The 18,585-nt window shown below is 41.9% G+C and overlaps 1 protein-coding gene across 3 annotated transcripts in view; it reads left to right on the top strand.

The window, feature by feature from the left end:
* The window catches only part of AFAP1L1 (actin filament associated protein 1 like 1), a 136,583-nt gene extending 120,229 nt beyond the window's left edge, over positions 1 to 16,354 (top strand). For all 3 annotated transcript variants that reach the window (XM_073620581.1, XM_073620580.1, XM_073620582.1), the window contains 2 exons: positions 9,431 to 9,550; positions 13,583 to 16,354. In XM_073620581.1, the coding sequence (XP_073476682.1) occupies positions 9,431 to 9,550; positions 13,583 to 13,606 (144 nt within the window). In that variant the 3' untranslated portion in view covers positions 13,607 to 16,354. The remainder of the gene's footprint in view (positions 1 to 9,430; positions 9,551 to 13,582) is intronic.
* Positions 16,355 to 18,585: the final 2,231 nt, after the last annotated feature.

The following is an 18,585-nucleotide window of genomic DNA, read 5'->3' as shown; positions in this document are numbered from 1 at the left end:
CAAACCGATGATTGTTCTGCTGAGGAAACAACGGTAGATGAACCTTTTTCAGCTTCTCAATCTGAAAAATTGCTGATACAATCTCTTACAGAAATGGTTCGTTCCACTTTCATGCTGCCTCTAACAGAGTCTAATGAAAAACTTGACTTCTTCCCTGCGGTACTTTAAAACCTTCCATTCCTTTGCATGCGTTTCCTGCACATGCATTACTTGAACAGCTTATTTTTCGTAATGGGATAAACATTTTCTCCCTCCTAAGAGGTTTTCAAATTCTCTATCCTCTGGAGGAGAAATTCTCCAAAAGATGGAAAGTACCAGCAATTGACGCTGCGACTTCCAATGTGAATAATAACTTAACTTGGCCTGTAGACAATGCAAAGATGCTTAAGGATCCAACAGATAAAAAGTTGGAATCCCTACTAAAATCTGCTTTTTTCCATAGCAGGTGCCGTCACTCAGCCCGCAGTCGCCGCGATAGGCGTCTGCCAATCCTTAAAGGACCAATTCAAACAGGCCCTTCCTACACAACAAGCTCGGGATTTGGCTGAACTACCTAAGGCATTATGTTTTGCCATAGATACCATTAAAAACTCTATTCACCAGGCATCCTGCCTTACGCTTATGCTTGTACATATGTGAAGAATATTGTTGTTTGAAAAATTGAAACACCATGCAAAAACCTCCTAACTGGGTTCCCCTTTCATGGAGAGCGACTGTTTGGAGAAGAATTGAATAAATATATCAAGACAATTTCTGCTGGGAAAAGTACTTTTTTACTAGTCAAAAGAAAATATAAACGCCCTTCATTTAAACTGGCTCTTTCCCCTGCACCAAGGGCTTCTGCCTCCTAGGTAATGGTGACGGCCTTCACCATCAGACTCTAGAGGAACACCTCGGAGTCAGACCCAGGCTCAAGAGAAGCCCTGGGGTAGGAAATCTGCAAAACAGAATACTAAAGCCTCATCATTAGGAGGCAACCCCCCTCACCAAGGTGGGGGGAAGACTTCTGCAATTTTCAGAAGTCTGGAAAAAGGAAATTAAGGACAGATGGGTCATTTCCACTGTAACGCTGGGGTACAAGCTGGAATTTCGGGACTTTCCACCGTCTCGCTTCCTGAGGTCAAGCGTTCCCAAAGATCCAGAGAAAAAACAGTCTCTGTTTCAGGCACTAGACCATGTGATCATACAGATAACCACAAAAGAGCAAGGTCTGAAATTTTATTCAAACCTTTTTTTGGTAACCAAATGGAGATGTCAGACCCATTCTAGATCTAAGAAAGCGAAATCAATTCCTGAAGATCTGCTCCTTTTGCATGGAGACAATCAGGTCAGTAGTTTCTATCCTTTTAGGAAGAGAACTTTTAGCGTCAATCGAAATCAGGGATGCATATCTGCATGTCCCTATATTTCCTGCTCATCAAAAGTTTCTGCGGTTCGAGTTAGAACAGCAGCATTTTCAATATGTAGCCCTGCCCTTTGGGCTAGCCACAGCACCTCAGGTTTCACCAAAGTGTTGGCCCCACCTCTAGCCAGTTTAAGGGCACAGGGCATAACAATCGTAGCATACCTAGACGATCTATTACTTGTAGATCAATCAGTGACTTGTTTGGAGCAAAGCGTACGCACTACAACCAACTATTTGAAAAGTTTGGAAAAGTTTGGGTTGGATTCTCAACCTAGAGAAATCTTCCTCAATACCGCTGAGAAGGCTGGAGTACTTGGGTCTGATAATATATACAGCCCAGGAAAGGGTATTCTTGCCTCAAGCAAAAATTAATTCCAAAAGAGAGCTGGTGCGGAGGGTCAGGTCAAATGGCAATTCCTCCATTCGCCTCTGCATTAGGTTGCTAGGGACCATGGTAGCTTCATTCAAAGCAGTTCCCTATGCCCTGTTCCATTCAAGAATGTTGCAAAACAGTATCCTGTCTGCTTGGAACAAAACAATTCAAGCTTTAGTCTTGCCAATGCGGCTGTCCCCAAGAGTGGCCCAAAGCCTCACTTGGTGGTCATTAACCCAGAATCTGCTGAAAGGAAAATCATTCAGAACAGTCTGGAAAGTGGTAACAATGGATGCCAGCCTTTCAGGCTGGGGAGCAGTACTAGAAAAGACAACTGTCCAAGGACAGTGGTCAAGAACCAAAAGTTTCTTGCTCATCAAAATCCTAGAGATTCAGGCAGTACGTCTGGCTCTAAAGGCCTGGACTTTCAGGTTATGGGATTGTCCTGTCAGGATTCAATCCGACAATGCCACGGCTGTGGCCTATATCAATCACCAAGGGGCCACCAAAAGTCTCTCAGCACAGAGAGAGGTGAACCATATTCTAACTTGGGCAGAAAGGCATGTTCTATGCCTTTCTGCAATCTTCATTCCGGGAGTAGAGGCAGGCCAACTACTTAAGTTGCCAGAAGTTATTCCCAGGGGAATGGTCTCTTCACCCTGACATATTTCGGGCCGTTTTGTCAAAGATGGGGGACTCCAGACGTGGATCTTCTAGCATCCATGTTCAACACGAAGTTTGTCAACTTTGTGGCCAGAACAAGGGATCCATTCGCATGCAGAATGGATGAGTTAGTGACCCTATGGGATCAGTTCTCACTGATCTATGCATTCCCCCTATTCAGTTGCTGCCACGACTTTTTTGCAGGATCAAGCTGGAAAGAAAGCCGATAATTCTAGTGGCACCAGCATGGCCCAGAAGGTCATGGTAAGCAGAAATCGAAAAGATGGCAGTGGAGGGCCCATGGCCCCTCCCACTATGGCCAGATCTGCTCTCTCAGGGACCGATATTCCATCCTTCCTTACGGTCTCTAAATTTAATGGCTTGGCTATTGAAACCCACATTCTAAAGGAACGTGGGCTTCCGGGTCAGTCTTATCTCTACCCTGATTATTGCTGGGAAGCCAACTTCCAGAACCATATATTATAGAGTCTGGAAGGCTTATGTTTCCTGGTGTGAATTCAAGGGCTGGCACCCTCGGAGATATACCATAGGCAGAATTCTTGCCTTTCTACAATTAGGGGTAGAAATGAAATTGGCCTTAAGTACTCTTAAAGGCCAAGTCTCAGCTTTATCGGTCTTATTTCAAAGACCACTTGCTACTCATTATCTAGTTCTGGGGCTTTATACAAAGGGTGATGCAGCTTAATCCACCCGTCAAACCTCCCTTGAACCCTTGGGACTTAAACTTAGTTTTTTGTCTGTGTTTCAAAAACAGCCATTTGAACCAATACATCAAATTCCCCTAGTCTTTCTGACGGGGAAGTTGGTATTTTTGTTTGCTATATCCTCAGCAAGGAGGGTTTCAGAATTGGCTGCTCTTTCTTGTAAAGAGCCATATTTGATTTTTTCATGAGGACAGAGTGGTGTTACGCCCTTGTCTAGGCTTTTTGCCAAAAGTAATTGCAGGTTTTCACCTGAAACAAGATATTGTCCTGCCATCGTTTTTCCAAAACCATGTTCCAGGGAAGAAAAGTCACTACATTGTCTTGATGTGGTGAGAGCAGTGAAAATCTATTTAAAGAAAACTGCTCAGATTCGTAAGACTGATGTCTTATTTATTCTGCTGGGGGGTCCTAAGAAAGGACAGGCAGCGTCGAAATCCACTGTCACTAAGTGGATTCGGCAAGTGATAATTCAAACTTGTGATGTAAGGGGTAAGATTCCCCCGTTTCAAGGCGCATTCTACCAGGTCAGTTAGTGCTTCTTGGGCAGTGCGTCATCAGGCATCCATGGCTCAGATCTGTAAGGCTGCAACTTGGTCTTCAGTGCATACATTCACAACATTTTATCAGGTGGATGTAAGAAGGTATGAGGATATCGCCTTCGGGCGCAGTGTACTGCAAGCAGCAGTATAAGATCCTCAAGTCTGGGTGTACCCTGCGGGTTGTTTTCTCCCACCCCTCATGTGGCATTGCTATGGGATATCCCATTAAGTAATTACTTAAGGCTCTGTGTCCCATGAGGTATGATAAAGAAAATAGGATTTTTATTACAGCTTACCTGTAAAATCCTTTTCTTGGAGTACATCATGGGACACAGAGGTCCCGCCCCTCTTTTGGGATACAAGTATATTGCTTTGCTACAAAAACTGATGTGCTCCCAGGAGGAGGAGGGGTTATATAGGGGAGTAAACTTCCTTTGATTGGGTTTACCAGTGTCAACACCTGAAGGTAGGCTATAACCCATTAAGTATAACAAATAATTCTGCGCTGCCCAAAAGAGTAAGCAGCTAACACGGCCAGTAGGATATGTGCATAAATCAGAAAACTAAATAAGTGTAGCGCTAATATGAGAAGTGAAATAACCACATAATAGGTGCAATGAAGACCATTACATCATCAGGTTGGCGAACAATAATGAAAAAGAAAAACGTCAAAGGTAAACTAATTATGTGTGGTAAACAGCTGGTAGGATTCTGAAGAAGTTGAGAGAAGATCCTGAGATGATCGGTGAACCGGTATGTTCCTCAGGGGTGATGCCCAGAATGCATAGTGGTTACAATGGATAGGAAGAAGGAAAAGAAGGCCACATAGTGTAATTCCGTATAAAAATGTATGCAAAATTTATTAAAAAGAAAGAAATACACTCACATGGAAATGGATAAAACAGCACTGTGTAAGTAAAATGGCAGCAGTGGGGTCCTACCGACGCGTTTCGTCTCCTTGGACATCATCTGGGGGGTCCCCCCCACTGCAGCCAGCAAGGTTTATGTGTGTGTTCCATGCCTCACTATAGGGCCTAGGATATGCTGGAAGTGCCTCTTACTGGAATGGACATTACATCCACATATCGGTCATATTTGGTCATTGCATGTCGAGTATTCCATGTCCATATTATGCTGTGCAAACACGACAGTGAAATAAAGACGAATGTAAATGAAATGGCAAAAGTGCACCGAAGAAAATGATGTAGCGTCTCCAACTTCTGTCTGGAGCTTGTGTTCCAAAGAGCCGTGGTGCGCAAGTGTAAACGCCGGGAGGAAATGACGTAATCCCTACAAACTCAGTGGGAGGCATGTCAAAAGGGCTGTACTGCACCGATGCGAGGTGGCATCACGCGTCAAGCCGGAGTTTCAAAAGGGCTGTACTGCGTCGATGCGAGGTAACATCATACGTCTAGTCGGCAACAGCCGTAAGGCCGTAATGACGTTTATGCGGCGCAATAACATGTGAAGTTAGTGTAAACAAACAAAGAAAGCAATGTTCTAAAAAGGAAGTGTGAGACAGGGAACGAACATGCCCTGCAAAAAACGGTCGATAAAATTGGGAAAAAAAAAAAAATTTTCAGAGTGGCTGGATGGCTAGAGATCAGTGTGTAAATAATAAGGAGTGGATGAATGACTAGAGATCGGTGTGTGAATAATAAAAATCTGATAGGTTATCCCACCCATGGGAAAAAATGCAAACATATCTATGCATACTACAAGCATGTATATAAAAAGTGCAATGGAAAGTAATGAAAAATGATAGAAGAATACTGAAGAGCCGAATAATAAAAACCTGAATGCCCACATGTGGAATGGACTCTCATGAGGAGGTCATATAGAAACAATTGAAATGTACACATAGGAGGAAGGAACCTCAACTATATTCTATATGTATCTATAACTGGCTAAACACATATATGACGTAAATCCGTAAGAATAAAATCAATAGAGGCCAAAACATTAAATTAAAAACCTATGTACCAACATGTGAAAAAACTTGTGTGTGGAGGTTGTATTCACACGTAGAAAAATGGAAAATAAAGATGAAAGATATAGAACTATAGAAAATTAAAATAAGTAAAGGAGAGGGAATGAGCATGTTGGGTCTAGACATCAAGCCTTATTGATAAAGGAATTGATGTCTAGCTCCACGCGGAACAGAGTCCAGCCACGATCGATGGTGGCAACTATCCATTGAGATGAAGCCATTACGATCTGTTGGCTTAAAGTGTGTCTGGAACTGAAAACATCCATTACTCCTTTTGATTTCAAGGTCCAGAAAGTTGATCTTGTCTGTACTGGCAACATAAAATAGAGATATGCCTCTATCATTGTTGTTCAGATGTTGGAAGAACAATTCCAATGATTCAGCAGTGCCCTTCCATAGGAGGAGGATGTTGTCAATGTATCGTGCCCACAGGACAAGAGAAGAGGCCCTGTGGGCATAGATGACATCCTCCTCCCACTTGGCCATGAAAAGATTGGCGAGGCTAGGGGCAAATTTAGCGCCCGTAGCCACGCCGCGTAACTGAAGAAAATAGTGTTGGTTAAACCAAAAATAGCTATGCTTAGTAGCAAATTCCAACAGTTCAATGATGAAAGAACGTTGGAAAGGGGCAATGCTAGGTTCTTTCTCCAAAAAATACTGAACGGCTTCAATACCCTTTTCCTGCGGTATGCAAGTATAGAGGGAGGACACTTCCGCCGTAGCAATGATATAGTCATCCTGTAGGTCTAGACCTTCTAATAGATGGATAGTGGCCTCCGTATCCTTCAGATAGGATGGCATTTCTCTAACTAAGGGCTGAAGAAAAAAATCTATGTACCGGCCTATGCGTGAGGTGACTGAGTCTATCCCGCTCACGATAGGCCGACCAGGGGGTTGTGTTGGGTTTTTGTGAACCTTTGGCAAATAAATGGTGGGAACTCTAGGTGCCAAAGGCATCAAAAAATCTCTCTCCTTTTCTATTCCAAATCTTTTGTTCATACCCTCTCTTTATAATGTCTGACAATTTTCTCTTAAATAAAGAGGTAGAAATATTGGGTAATTCCTTGTAAGTGTTGGGTTCATTAAGAATTCTATGCATCTCTAGCTCATAGTCCTTTTTGTCCAAAATTACAATCCCACCCCCCTTGTCAGCCGGATAAATAACCAAGTCCTTCTGTTGACATAAGGACTTGAAACCGGCACTGGACATGGGTGGGTGGCGTATACGTTTCTGTGGAAGTTCAGCTAAATCTTTAAGAACAAGGTCTCTGAAAATGCCTATAGCTGGTGCTACAGGAACAGGTGGATTAAATAATGAAGGGTTGGACAATCCGGAGTGAATAGTTCCAGACATTGCAGCGCTACCCCCGTTCCTATAAGGATTGGAAATGAGGTAGCACTGAATGTTCAATTTGCGTATATATTTTTGAACATCGATAAAAGTACCAAATCTGTCTAATTTTTTTGGGGGGGGGCGAATTTAAGTCCCTTATCCAAGACAGAAAGTTCTTCTTTGGTAAATGTCTTGGTACTTAAATTGAAGACATCTTGGCCTCTCAAGTTCTCCTTTTTCCTCCTCTGTATTCTCCTCCCTCCTCTTGTGCCTCTCTTAGGTCTGGACCCCTTTTCCGTAGTCTTGGGTCCTCGTGAAAAACCTGACCATTATGTTCATTGACATTGGATTGATTATATCTATGAGGCGATTGTTCATATACAACTCTGGGATCAGGTCTGTATTCAGCTCTGTAATCATTCTCACGTATATTTCTGAGGGGAGAGAACCTGTCATAAGTGGTTACAGGGGGTTGTCTGTAATTATGGGAGTTGGTGTGATATCTATCAGCATATTCCCTATAACCAGAAGGGGAAGCATCCCTATAATTATAATAGGGATCAGAATGCTGCATACCTCTACCACGTTGACCTCTCCCCCCCCCCCCCCCCCCCCCCCCATTTGCCTCTGTTGTGTCCCCTACCCCTGTTCGTAGAATAGGGGGTGTGTGGACTATAGTGATGCACTCTGATTTGTGAAGATGACTCGTGCCCTCTGGCATCTCTGCTCCATCTAATAGCTGGAGTGCCAGTGGGTGAAACATCTGTGCTGATTGTTCCAGATGTTGAGGCGGTTGGGGACCAACCGAAGTGGAGGGAGTGATAACCGCCGAATTGGAGGAAAAAAGTCACGTGTACATTGATAAGTCACACACTAGAGGACTTTAATTCCTTCACTTTGTATGAGGTCACATACTTACAGAGGACTATAATTAGTTTACCTTTGATGTTTCTTTCTTTTTTTTGTTTTTCATTATTGTTCTCCAACCTGATGATGTAATGGTCTTCATCGTACCTATTATGTGGTTATTTCACTTCTCATATTAGCGCTACACTTATTTAGTTTTCTGATTTATAACCCATTCAGTAGTTACTTAAATCTTTGTGTCCCATGATGTACTCCAAGTAATAGATTTTACAGGAAAGCTGTAATAAAAATCCTATTTTATTGGCCTCAACACCAAACGATAAGTCTGGCAGAAATCCAATACAGCTCACCATCCAAATAACACCATTCCTACATGAAAGCCTGGAGGGGGTTATAGGGGTGTTTTTCTGCAGCAGGGACTGGAGCATTTGTCAGGCTAGAAGGGTAAAATGGATGGACCACAATACAGGCAAATTCTTAAGGAAAATCTGCTGCCCTCTGCCAGAAAGTTGTCAATGGGAAGAAAGTTTACCTTCCAACATGGCATTGACCCAAAGCACACAATAAAAATGACCACAAAGTCATTGAAGGAGAAAAAGGTGAATGTCCTTGCATGGCCTAGGCAAAACCCAGACTTAAACCTCATTGAAAATCTGTGGAATGACTTGAAGACTGCAATCCAAAAATGGTCACCATCAAATTTAACTGAACTTGAGCAGTTCTGCAAAGAAGAGTGGGCAAATATTGCAAAGTCTAGATGTGCAAAGTTAGTAGAGACAAAACCCAACAGACTAAAGGCTGTAATTAAAAAGGCAGTTCAACAAAATACTGACACAAGGGGGTGATCCTTTTTCCAACTCTGTGATTCCATTTTTAAATTATTTTTTTGACATGTTGGTGTTATATCTTTCACTTGGATGTTATAAGTAAATACCGCTGTATAAAGTAAAAACTGTGTCTGTCTTCATTCCAGACCACAAAGCAACAAAATGTGATTATTTTGAAGGGGAATGATTCTTTTCTATACCCACTGTATGTTACAGAAGACTACAGGACACTCCCATTAACCTTGTGTAAAGCTTGGTAAAGTGCACCTGTAAAGAGAATAATATTGGGGGTACTATTGCTGGTTTCTTTCTGAAAATGCTAGTTGTCTGGCTGTCTATAGCTTTAATACATTTAGTCACTGACCTGAACCATGTATGCAGCAAGTGAGTCAAGGAGAAGTCCCGATTCCTTCGTGCTATATTGTTTTGTGCCAGTCACTCTGAAAGTATTGCTATACCAAAGCATCGGTATTAGAGCATCCTACATGGTTTTTCTTATGACAAGTTTTTGTCTGCTTTGGATTAAGTCACTTTAATTTAACCTAAAATGAGTGGACTCCTATGCAGTATCACTTGGACAGCATAAGCATTTGCCTAGAAGCCTTCTTTCAGTCTCCATAAAATAAGTAAAAATCTTTTATATATCATTATATTTACAGTTACATTCATTGTTTTATAAGAATCACAAATTTTCTATGTTCTTTACAGACCCCCAAGACCCAGCAAGAAAGTGAACGCCCTGTACCTGTCAACAGTGCAGCGGAACTGAGACGCAGATCACCTCCTATAGCAACAAGCAATAAAGGGAAGGTGTTACAAAAAGCCAAGGTAGGCTCATGTCCCCATTGAAATACTAGGTGACTTTATTGGCTCACATCCATAGCAGTAGTAGCTCTTTTATATCTACCGGTATTTTACAAGTATGGTTATGTGATTGGAACTGAAAATCATAGTTACACAATCGCCCAACATTGTCCTTTTAACGGGAGCAATAACACATAGATATGTGTTTACTGTTTGTACCTATACAGTACAATGTCAACCTATTACTGAGCCTCTTACATACATAGTTTATAGTTCCCACTCACCCAAGCATCATTGCTAGGTATTGCATCATTGTAAAGAGGGAGGGGTAAACAGTCGCATGATTTATTAAAGCATAAGTACATGTTCCGGGGTAAAGCAAATTAATTGCCATGCTGCTGTTGCACGAGTCATTATTAGTGGTTGTAATAGGACTGCTGTTCATGCCTTCTCCAGAGCGTCTGGAAACATGTATGTAGCACCCTCCTAGTTGCTAGATGAGGTAAATTTAGTTGGCTTCTCTGTAGAATAACAGAGGCTGCAACTGGAATATTTATGGAGTTACCACTAATCCATGAGGAGGCGAGGCTCAGTGGGTGGGGGAACAGTCCCATGAATGGTCAGAAGCCTAGCAGTTGGGGAGCAGAGTCCAGGGTTTAGTTGCCTAGAGGGGACCCCTGTGCTGGGATGGTCTCTGCCCCAGGAAGGAAGGAATGAAGTCAGCCAGCTAGGCTAGCTGAAGCCATCCTGAGAGCAAGGCCCGGCCTGTATAGCAGACTGCTCATACAGCAGCCTCTTGGATCCCAGGAACTACTAAAAGGGACAGAGTGAGTAAGTTCCATTTCACTTTACCTCAAGCCTGTACAAAGTGGACAGTAAGGCTGCAATACAACCCCTGGCAAAAATTATGGAATCACCAGTCCCTGAGGATGTTCCTTCAGTTGTTTATTGTTGTAGAAAAAAAGCAGATCACAGACATGGCCAAAAACTAAAGACATTTCAAATGGCAACTTTCTTAGTGAGCCTCAAAAACAGGAAGTCCAGATTATAGTTTGCCAAACAACATCTAAAAAAGCATTCACAGGTCTGGAACAACATCCTATGGACAGATGAGACCAAGATCAACTTGTACCAGAGTGATGGGAAGAGAAGAGTATGGAGAAGGAAAGGAACTGCTCATGATCCAAAGCATACCATCTCATCAGTGAAGCATGGTGGTGGTGGTGGTGTCATGGCGTGGGCATGTATGGCTGCCAATGGAGCTGGTTCTCTTGTATTTATTGATGATGTGACTGCTGACAAAAGCAGCAGGATGAATTCTGAAGTGTTTCGGGTAATATTATCTGCTCATATTAAGCAAAATGCTTCAGAACTCATTGGACGGCGCTTCACAGTGCAGATGGACAATGACCTGAAGCATACTGCGAAAGCAACCAAAGAGTTTTCTAAGGGAAAAAAGTGGAATGTTATGCAATGTCCAAGTCAATCACCTGACCTGAATCCGACTGAGCATGCATTTCACTTGCTGAAGACAAAACTGAAGGGAAAATGCCCCAAGAACAAGCAGGAACGGAAGACCGTTGCAGTAGAGGCCTGGCAAAGCATCACCAGGGATGAAACCCAGCGTCTGGTGATGTCTATGCGTTCCAGACTTCAGGCTGTAATTGACTGCAAATGATTTGCAACCAAGTATTAAAAAGTGAAAGTTTGATGGATGATTGTTAATCTGTCCCATTACTTTTGGTCCCTTAAAAAGTGGGAGGCACATATACAAACTGTTGTAATTCCTACAACATTCACAACATTTGGATGTAAATACCCTCAAATTAAAGCTGAATGTCTGTAGTTAAAACACATCTTGTTCGTTTCATTTCAAATCCATTGTGGTGGTGTATAGAGTCAAAAAGATTAGAATTGTGTCGATGTCCCAATATTTATGGACCTGACTGTGTGTGTGTGTGTGTGTGTGTGTGTGTGTGTGTGTGTGTGTATATGTGTGTGTGTGTGTGTGTGTGTATATAATATATATACACACAGTAGCTTCTGTGTAATTTGTTCTGTAATGTTATGCAAAGTTACCTTTCCATTTTAACCTCCTGCCAGCAAAGTGTACTACATAAGCATACATCAATATCAGGAAAACAGTAGCCGGTTAGGATCATCAGTAGAACCACTGCTAAAGTTCTCGCAAAGTACATTATATAGTTCACCCAGAAGGCATTATTTTTCCCCGAACAGTGTCATTTTAAATAAGCTAGTTTGTTTTCTAAAGAACATTTACTATTTATACCTGCAGATCATATTATTATATACTTATATATATATATATATATATATGTGTGTGGGTATATATGTATACACACACAATGTGTATGCATATATGTGTATCTCACAAAAGTGAGTACAACCATCACATTTCTGTAAATATTTTATTATATCTTTTCATGTGACAACACTGAAGAAATGACACTTTGCTACCAGTGTAAATTTGCTGTCCCCTCAAAATAACTCAACACACAGCCATTAATATCTAAACCGCTGGTAACAAAATGAGTACATCCCTAAGTGAAAATGTCCAAATTGGGCCCAATTAGCCATTTTCCCTCCCCATTGTCATGTGACTCGTTAGTGTTACAAGGTCTCAGGTGTGAATGGGGAGCAGGTGTGGTAAATTTCGTGTTATTGCTCTCACTCTCTCATACCGGTCACTCGAAGTTTAACATAGCACCTCATGGCAAAGAACTCTCTGAGGATCTGAAAAAAAAGAATTGTTGCTCTACATAAAGACGGCCTAGGCTATAAGAAGATTGCCAAGACCCTGAAACGGAGCTGCAGCACAGTGGCCAAGACCATACAGCCGTTTAACAGGACAGTTTCCACTCAGAACAGGCCTCGCCATGGTCAACCAAAGAAGTCGAGTGCACGTGCTCAGCGTCATATCCAGAGGTTGTCTTTGGGAAATAGATGTATGATTGCTGCCAACATTGCCGCAGAGGCTAAAGGGTTGGGGTGGGTCAGCCTGTCAGTGCTCAGCCCATACGCCGCACACTGCATCAAATTGGTCTGCATAGCTGATGTCCCAGAAGGAAGCCTCTTCTAAAGATGATGTACAAGAAAGCCTGCCAACAGTTTGCTGAAGACAAGCAGACTAAGGACATGGATTACTGGGACCATGTCCTGTGGTCTGATGAGACCCAGATAAACTTATTAGGTTCAGATGGTGTCAAGCGTGTGTGGTGACAACCGGGTGAGGAGTACAAAGACAAGTGTGTCTTGCCTACAGTCAAGCATGGTGGTTGGAGCGTCATGGTCTGGGGCTGCATGAGTGCTGATGGCACTGGGGAGCTACAGTTTATTGAGGGAACCATGAATGCCAACATGTACTGTGAGATACTGAACAGAGCATGATCCCCTCCTTTTGGAGACTGGGCCGCAGGGCAGTATTCCAACATAACTACCCCAAACACACCTCCAAGATGACCACTGCCTTGTTAAAGAAGCTGAGGGTAAAGGTGATGGACTGGCCAAGGATGTCTCCAGACCTAAACCCTATTGAGCATCTGTGGGGTATCCTCAAACAGAAGGTGGAGGAGTGCAAGGTTTCAACAGCTCTTTGATGTCATCATGGAGGAGTGGAAGAGGACTCCAGTGGAAACCTGTGAAGCTCTGGTGAACTCCATGTCCAAGAGGGTTAAGGCAGTGCTGGAAAATAATGGTGGCCACACAAAATATTGAGACTTTGGGCCCAATTTGGACATTTTCACTTAGGGCTGTACTCACTTTTGTTGCCAGCGGTTTAGACATTAATGGCTGTGTTGTGTTATTTTGAGGGGACAGCAAATTTACACTGTTATACACTCTCACTACTTTTCATTGTAGCAAAGTGTCATTTCTTCAGTGTTGTTACATGAAAAGATATAATAAAGTATTTACAGAAATGTGAGGGGTGTACTCACTTTTGTGAGAGAGAGTGTGTGTGTGTGTGTGTGTGTGTGTGTGTGCGTGTGTGTGTATATATAAATATTATACTGATGTGTGTAATCCTTTTTATTTCAGGAATGGGAAATGAAGAAGCAGTAAACCATAATTTTATCCAGTGAAACAAAATGGAAAAACGAAAAAATCCTTCATATTGTGAAAGTGTTTGTGATAGGGCGGCTGGTAAATACAGGACGGAGAAGGTTTGTCCATGCTGTGCCCAGACTAAGCACAAGCACTTCGAGTACAAAGACTGAACCAGACTAAACAGACAGAAGATGGATATGTGTGTCCAAGACGCTATTAAAGATGTATAAAATCATTTCCAGTACTAGAAGATGACTGATAAAACTGAACATAAGACTTTTGTAAACAGTCGAACAAGATCGAAGTGGAATATTTGGACAATTTACTTTACAAGAGACCATTTCATACCCTAGAATGTGTGATGGTCCTTGCTCCAGATGGTAAATGCAAGTTAATGACAGTTAATTACTGCCAAAACTCAAAAAGAAGACCGATGACTAATACGGAAAAACAAATGGTAAAAACTGAACTAACAGGTTGCAGTTCTGAGATATAATCTGCTCACCTAAAAGACTAAAGTGTGTCATTAAAACTAGCCCTCTGTTTATTTAGAGTCCCTATGCAAAGTCATTGTTGTACTGCTTCCACTTGTGTCAACAAGCTGTGCACTACCATTTATGGTCTGATATGGCTTCAATAATATAACAAGGCACTCACAGCGCTTAAAGGCTGCTGAAAGGTCCTGGAAGGAGGACACATCTTACTTACTGACCACCCACTGATTAAAACAGAACATTCAAGAGAAATTAGTTTAGCATCTCTACAGTTCTGTAATTACATATACCTAGGCAGGGTTGTGCAATAAGGAAATGCAACATGCAAAGGATGGAGTAACTCATACGAAATTAGATTTTGGTTTAACATAATAAGATCGTTCTAAAACTAATTTGGTAACTGGATTATGCAGTTTATTTAGTTGCACAACCTTCTTGAAGGTAATCTTTATGGAGAAAAATAAAGGAGATATCATGACCAACTTGTTTCTGAATTTGCATGTCTTAGAGCTTTCATTCTTATCCTTGCTTCATTTCTTGGTGACACCTTATTTGCACATGTACAAAGTCAGTGACTCACTGTAGAAGTAGTAAAATGTAGGAAAAGCAAGTGTCACAGTAATTCCAACCGTCCATCACAAAGTTTATTCCACAAAGAAAGCCAACATATTTGGTGATTCAAACTTTCCCCTTTTTTCAGGACTTGTAAAGAGATGGTGGCTCAATGGTCTGAAATGGTAAAGACAGGAAGAAATGTACAACACCAGATGGGTGCCTGACATTGACAGCCTGATACCAATGTCAGGTGCTCGCACAGTGTTGTACATGCCTTCCTTTCTCCACTACCTCGGTCTATGACCATAACTTTACAAGCCATGATAAAGGGGGAGTGTTTGCACCCTGAAACACATAGGCCTTCTGTGTGGAATAAACTTCAAGATGGACTGTTGTTGTTAGTGTGGTGCTCACATTGTTTCTACACTTCGGTGACTTTCTCTAGGGGTCCTTTGGGATACCCCTGTCGATAGAGAGCAGCCCCTAAACCCTCAATTTTAAAAACAACATGTCTGTATAGCACAGCTGAATTTGGCTCTCCTACACTGCACAGAATCAACATCACCAAGTAGTAAAGGAAGGATAAGGCTAGCCATACATTACACAACTTTCTTGCACAGTTTTCCTTTAAATTTACCAAAACCATGAAATAGGAAGTCGAACTTGAACATTTTCAATTTGTATGCAGTCAGGCAGGCCCTTGCAGTACATAGTTAAAGGTAAATCTAAAGGAAATTGAATAAGAAAATTGTATAATGTATAGACAGCTTTTGGCGATCAACCTGAAACTTGCACCTTCAAATTCAGCAATAGCAACTCCCATATTTCTAACCTGACAGATTACCTTGAAATGAGCCTGGCTATTAATGAGGATGTTTACATTGTTCCAGCAAGTATTAATCTACCTTTACAGCTGGTAATGTTGATAATTGAATGTTGGTGAAGGAATATAGTAGTGTCTTTGAAGAGCATTCTCCAATCACTGATGATTCAGCAAGTGCCTTATTGGATATCTGACTTATGGAATTCTGCAAGTGGAAAAGATGCATATTGATGGATAAACCAGCCGGTTACATATAGTTTGACTTTGTAACTATGGTGCCAGTAATTTACAAAGCACCACTTTAGAGCTGTGATTTGTGGACTATTGTGTTGTATAAAGGGAAACCTTATATTTGAGATGTACACAGAACCAAAAGATGTGCAAAGTTGTAAGATTTGAAATACCTCTTATTGGGTATGATGTAAGTGATAATGAACTGAAAAAATGATTCTTAGAGCTAAACTACATGGACACTTTTCATCCATGTACATTGTGAAATAGATAATCACCCTGGAATTATCCAGGACTATTGTGGCTTTCTGCAGTGAACTGCGACCATTCTCTTCATTCCATTCTCTCTTAATTATATTTGCTAGCTGTGATCACTTGCAGCCTACCATGTAAACTGTGGTGTTATGCAATTATGTGTAGTTAAATGTGAACCATATCAACTACATGTAACTGTCATACAATTGTCCAGAGAAGTGAATGGCTGTAATTAATCGCTGTAAACAGTGCAATAGTTGTGGCAGAATTCAGGGGTCTCATGAATGAAAACTGCCCTTTAGCTTGGCTCAAAATTTTCTGCATATTGTGCCACTATTGTACAAAGAGCTGTATGCACTTTACGAATCGTACTTTTGTTTTTCAATAAAAAGTTGATGTACATAATTGTGTTCTCTCACCTTTATTTCCTGCTAGTAAAATGGGACTGAAGGAACAACTCAGGATGTGCAAAAAGAGCATTATATCATTTAATATGGTTGCTCCCATGTACCTACTGTATATAATTGCAAATATTTAAAACATTAAAGGTCCATACACACTGGGCGTAAAACTGCTGCTGATACAGGCTTTTGGCATTTTTTTTCTTGAGCCCGTATAAGCCACTCTGTGTTGGGGCCCTTTCAAACGGGCTGTCCGATCAGGTCCGCCTGTCAGTTTTTTAGGTTGACCTGATCAGACCCTCCATTCACCCCTATTGAGCAGCGGATATCAGCGGTGACATGTCTGCTGACATCTCCCGTTTCTGGATCCTGTCCCCCAAATCCAGACAGATGTTGGCCCTATTTTCCATCCGTCTGGCGGAGGTGTTCGTGTGAAAAGGGCCGAAGTATATTTGTCCATGCATATTAGGGAGTTTAGAGGCATATTTGCAGAGAAACATTTTCAAGCAGAAAATAAATACCCGTCGGAATGGGGTTTTTGAGAGGAGCTTTAGGGCAGAAAAAACACTTGACACGTATAAACGCTGGTTAATGCGGCATTTAGGAGACTTCAGAGTTTTCAAGTGTAGGTCGGTTACAGGCGGTCCCCGGGTTACAAACATCCGACTTACAAATATATACAAAACGATTCTGCGCTGCCCTACACAGAAGAAAGTAGCAGCTAACACAACCAACAAGGCATAGACAAGAAAAAAAACCAAAACAGGTGTAGCGCTAGAGAATAGAATGTCCAATATATAAAAACGTATTGGGTTAATCCTCCCAAAGGTGAACCAAAAAGTACATCTATGTGTATTAAGTGAAAAGTCCTTCAAGAAACTGAATACTTCAAGAAGACATCTGTGGTAAAAATAAACACAGCACCACCTGAAGATGAAGAGGCTTACCGGATGGGATGGACCCAAAGGGCGTACGCCGAGTTGGGTCAGGTAGGCTTAGGTGGTGAGTGATTCAGGGTGACCTGGAAAGATGATGCTGGTGAATGGACCGGCTTGATGCTGTATCCCTTTTAATTGGTGGATGCCCAAACCAGGGGGGATGATGTAGTTGAAGCAAGCCAGATGGTATCATATCCCTCAGAGTCGGGTTAGTAGAGCCAAACGATAATGTGGACAAGTGGGAAAAGAAGGAATGGCCACATAGTGTGAATCCGTAAAAATAAGTAATTTATTAAAAATAAACAGATGTACACTCACATGTGAATCCAGATAAAACAAATGAAACAGCGCTGAGAAAAGACGTGGCGACAGTGGGGTCCTACCCGACGCGTTTCGTCTTCATAGACGTCGTCTGGGGGGTTCCCCCCACTGTAGCCTCCAGAGTTTATATAGGGGGTCCTAATAAAGTGATGAAAAAAAGCTCCGACTTACAAATGAAGGAAGGCAACAGGAAGGGAGAGGAAATCTACCCCTAGGAAGGGAAGTTCACTCCTGTAATGCCGCGTACACACGAGCGGACTGTCCGGCAGAAAAGGTCTGGCGGAACTATTCCGTCGGACATTCCGATCATGTGTGGGCTTCATCAGGCCTTCATCGGACCTTTTCTGTCAAATTCCGATGGACCTAGAAATAGAACATGTTTCAATTCTTTCCGACGGACTCAAGTCCGATCGAAAAATACGTTCGTCTGTATGCTAGTCCAACGGATAAAAAAGGACGCAAGGGCAGCTATTGGCTACTGGCTATGAACTTCCTTATTCTAGTCCGGTAGTACGTCATCACGTTCGAAACGATCAGACTTTGGTGTGAGCGTGTGTAGGCAAGTCCGTTTCGTTGGAACTCCGTCGGAACTCCGTTGAAAAGTCCTTTGGAGTTCAGGCGGACGTGAAATCCGCTCGTGTGTACGCGGCATTAGAGTTATTATGGGAAAAAGGTATCTCAACTGAAGCATTATCACCAATCCTTGTTTCCACAACAACCCAAAATTTTCAAAATACAATTGTCATAGGGACAGAAAGTGAGGTGAAATCTTCTGAACAGGGACATAGACCGCAAAATAAACATTACTGGGGTGTTAACCCTTCCCTATGCTATCCAAAAAACATAAGTTATTTTTTTTGGCTGAAGCTATACTTAAAAATTTTACCTGTTCCAACTTACAAACAAATTCAACTTAAGAACAAACCTATAAATCTTGTTTGTAACCCGGGGACTGCCTGTATAGTGAAAAATGAGC

This window comes from Aquarana catesbeiana, linkage group LG03, assembly GCF_042186555.1.
Source record: "Aquarana catesbeiana isolate 2022-GZ linkage group LG03, ASM4218655v1, whole genome shotgun sequence".
Classification (NCBI taxonomy): Eukaryota; Metazoa; Chordata; class Amphibia; order Anura; family Ranidae; genus Aquarana; species Aquarana catesbeiana.
Note: the sequence above shows the minus strand (reverse complement) of the source record. Positions and strands in the feature narration are given on the sequence as shown.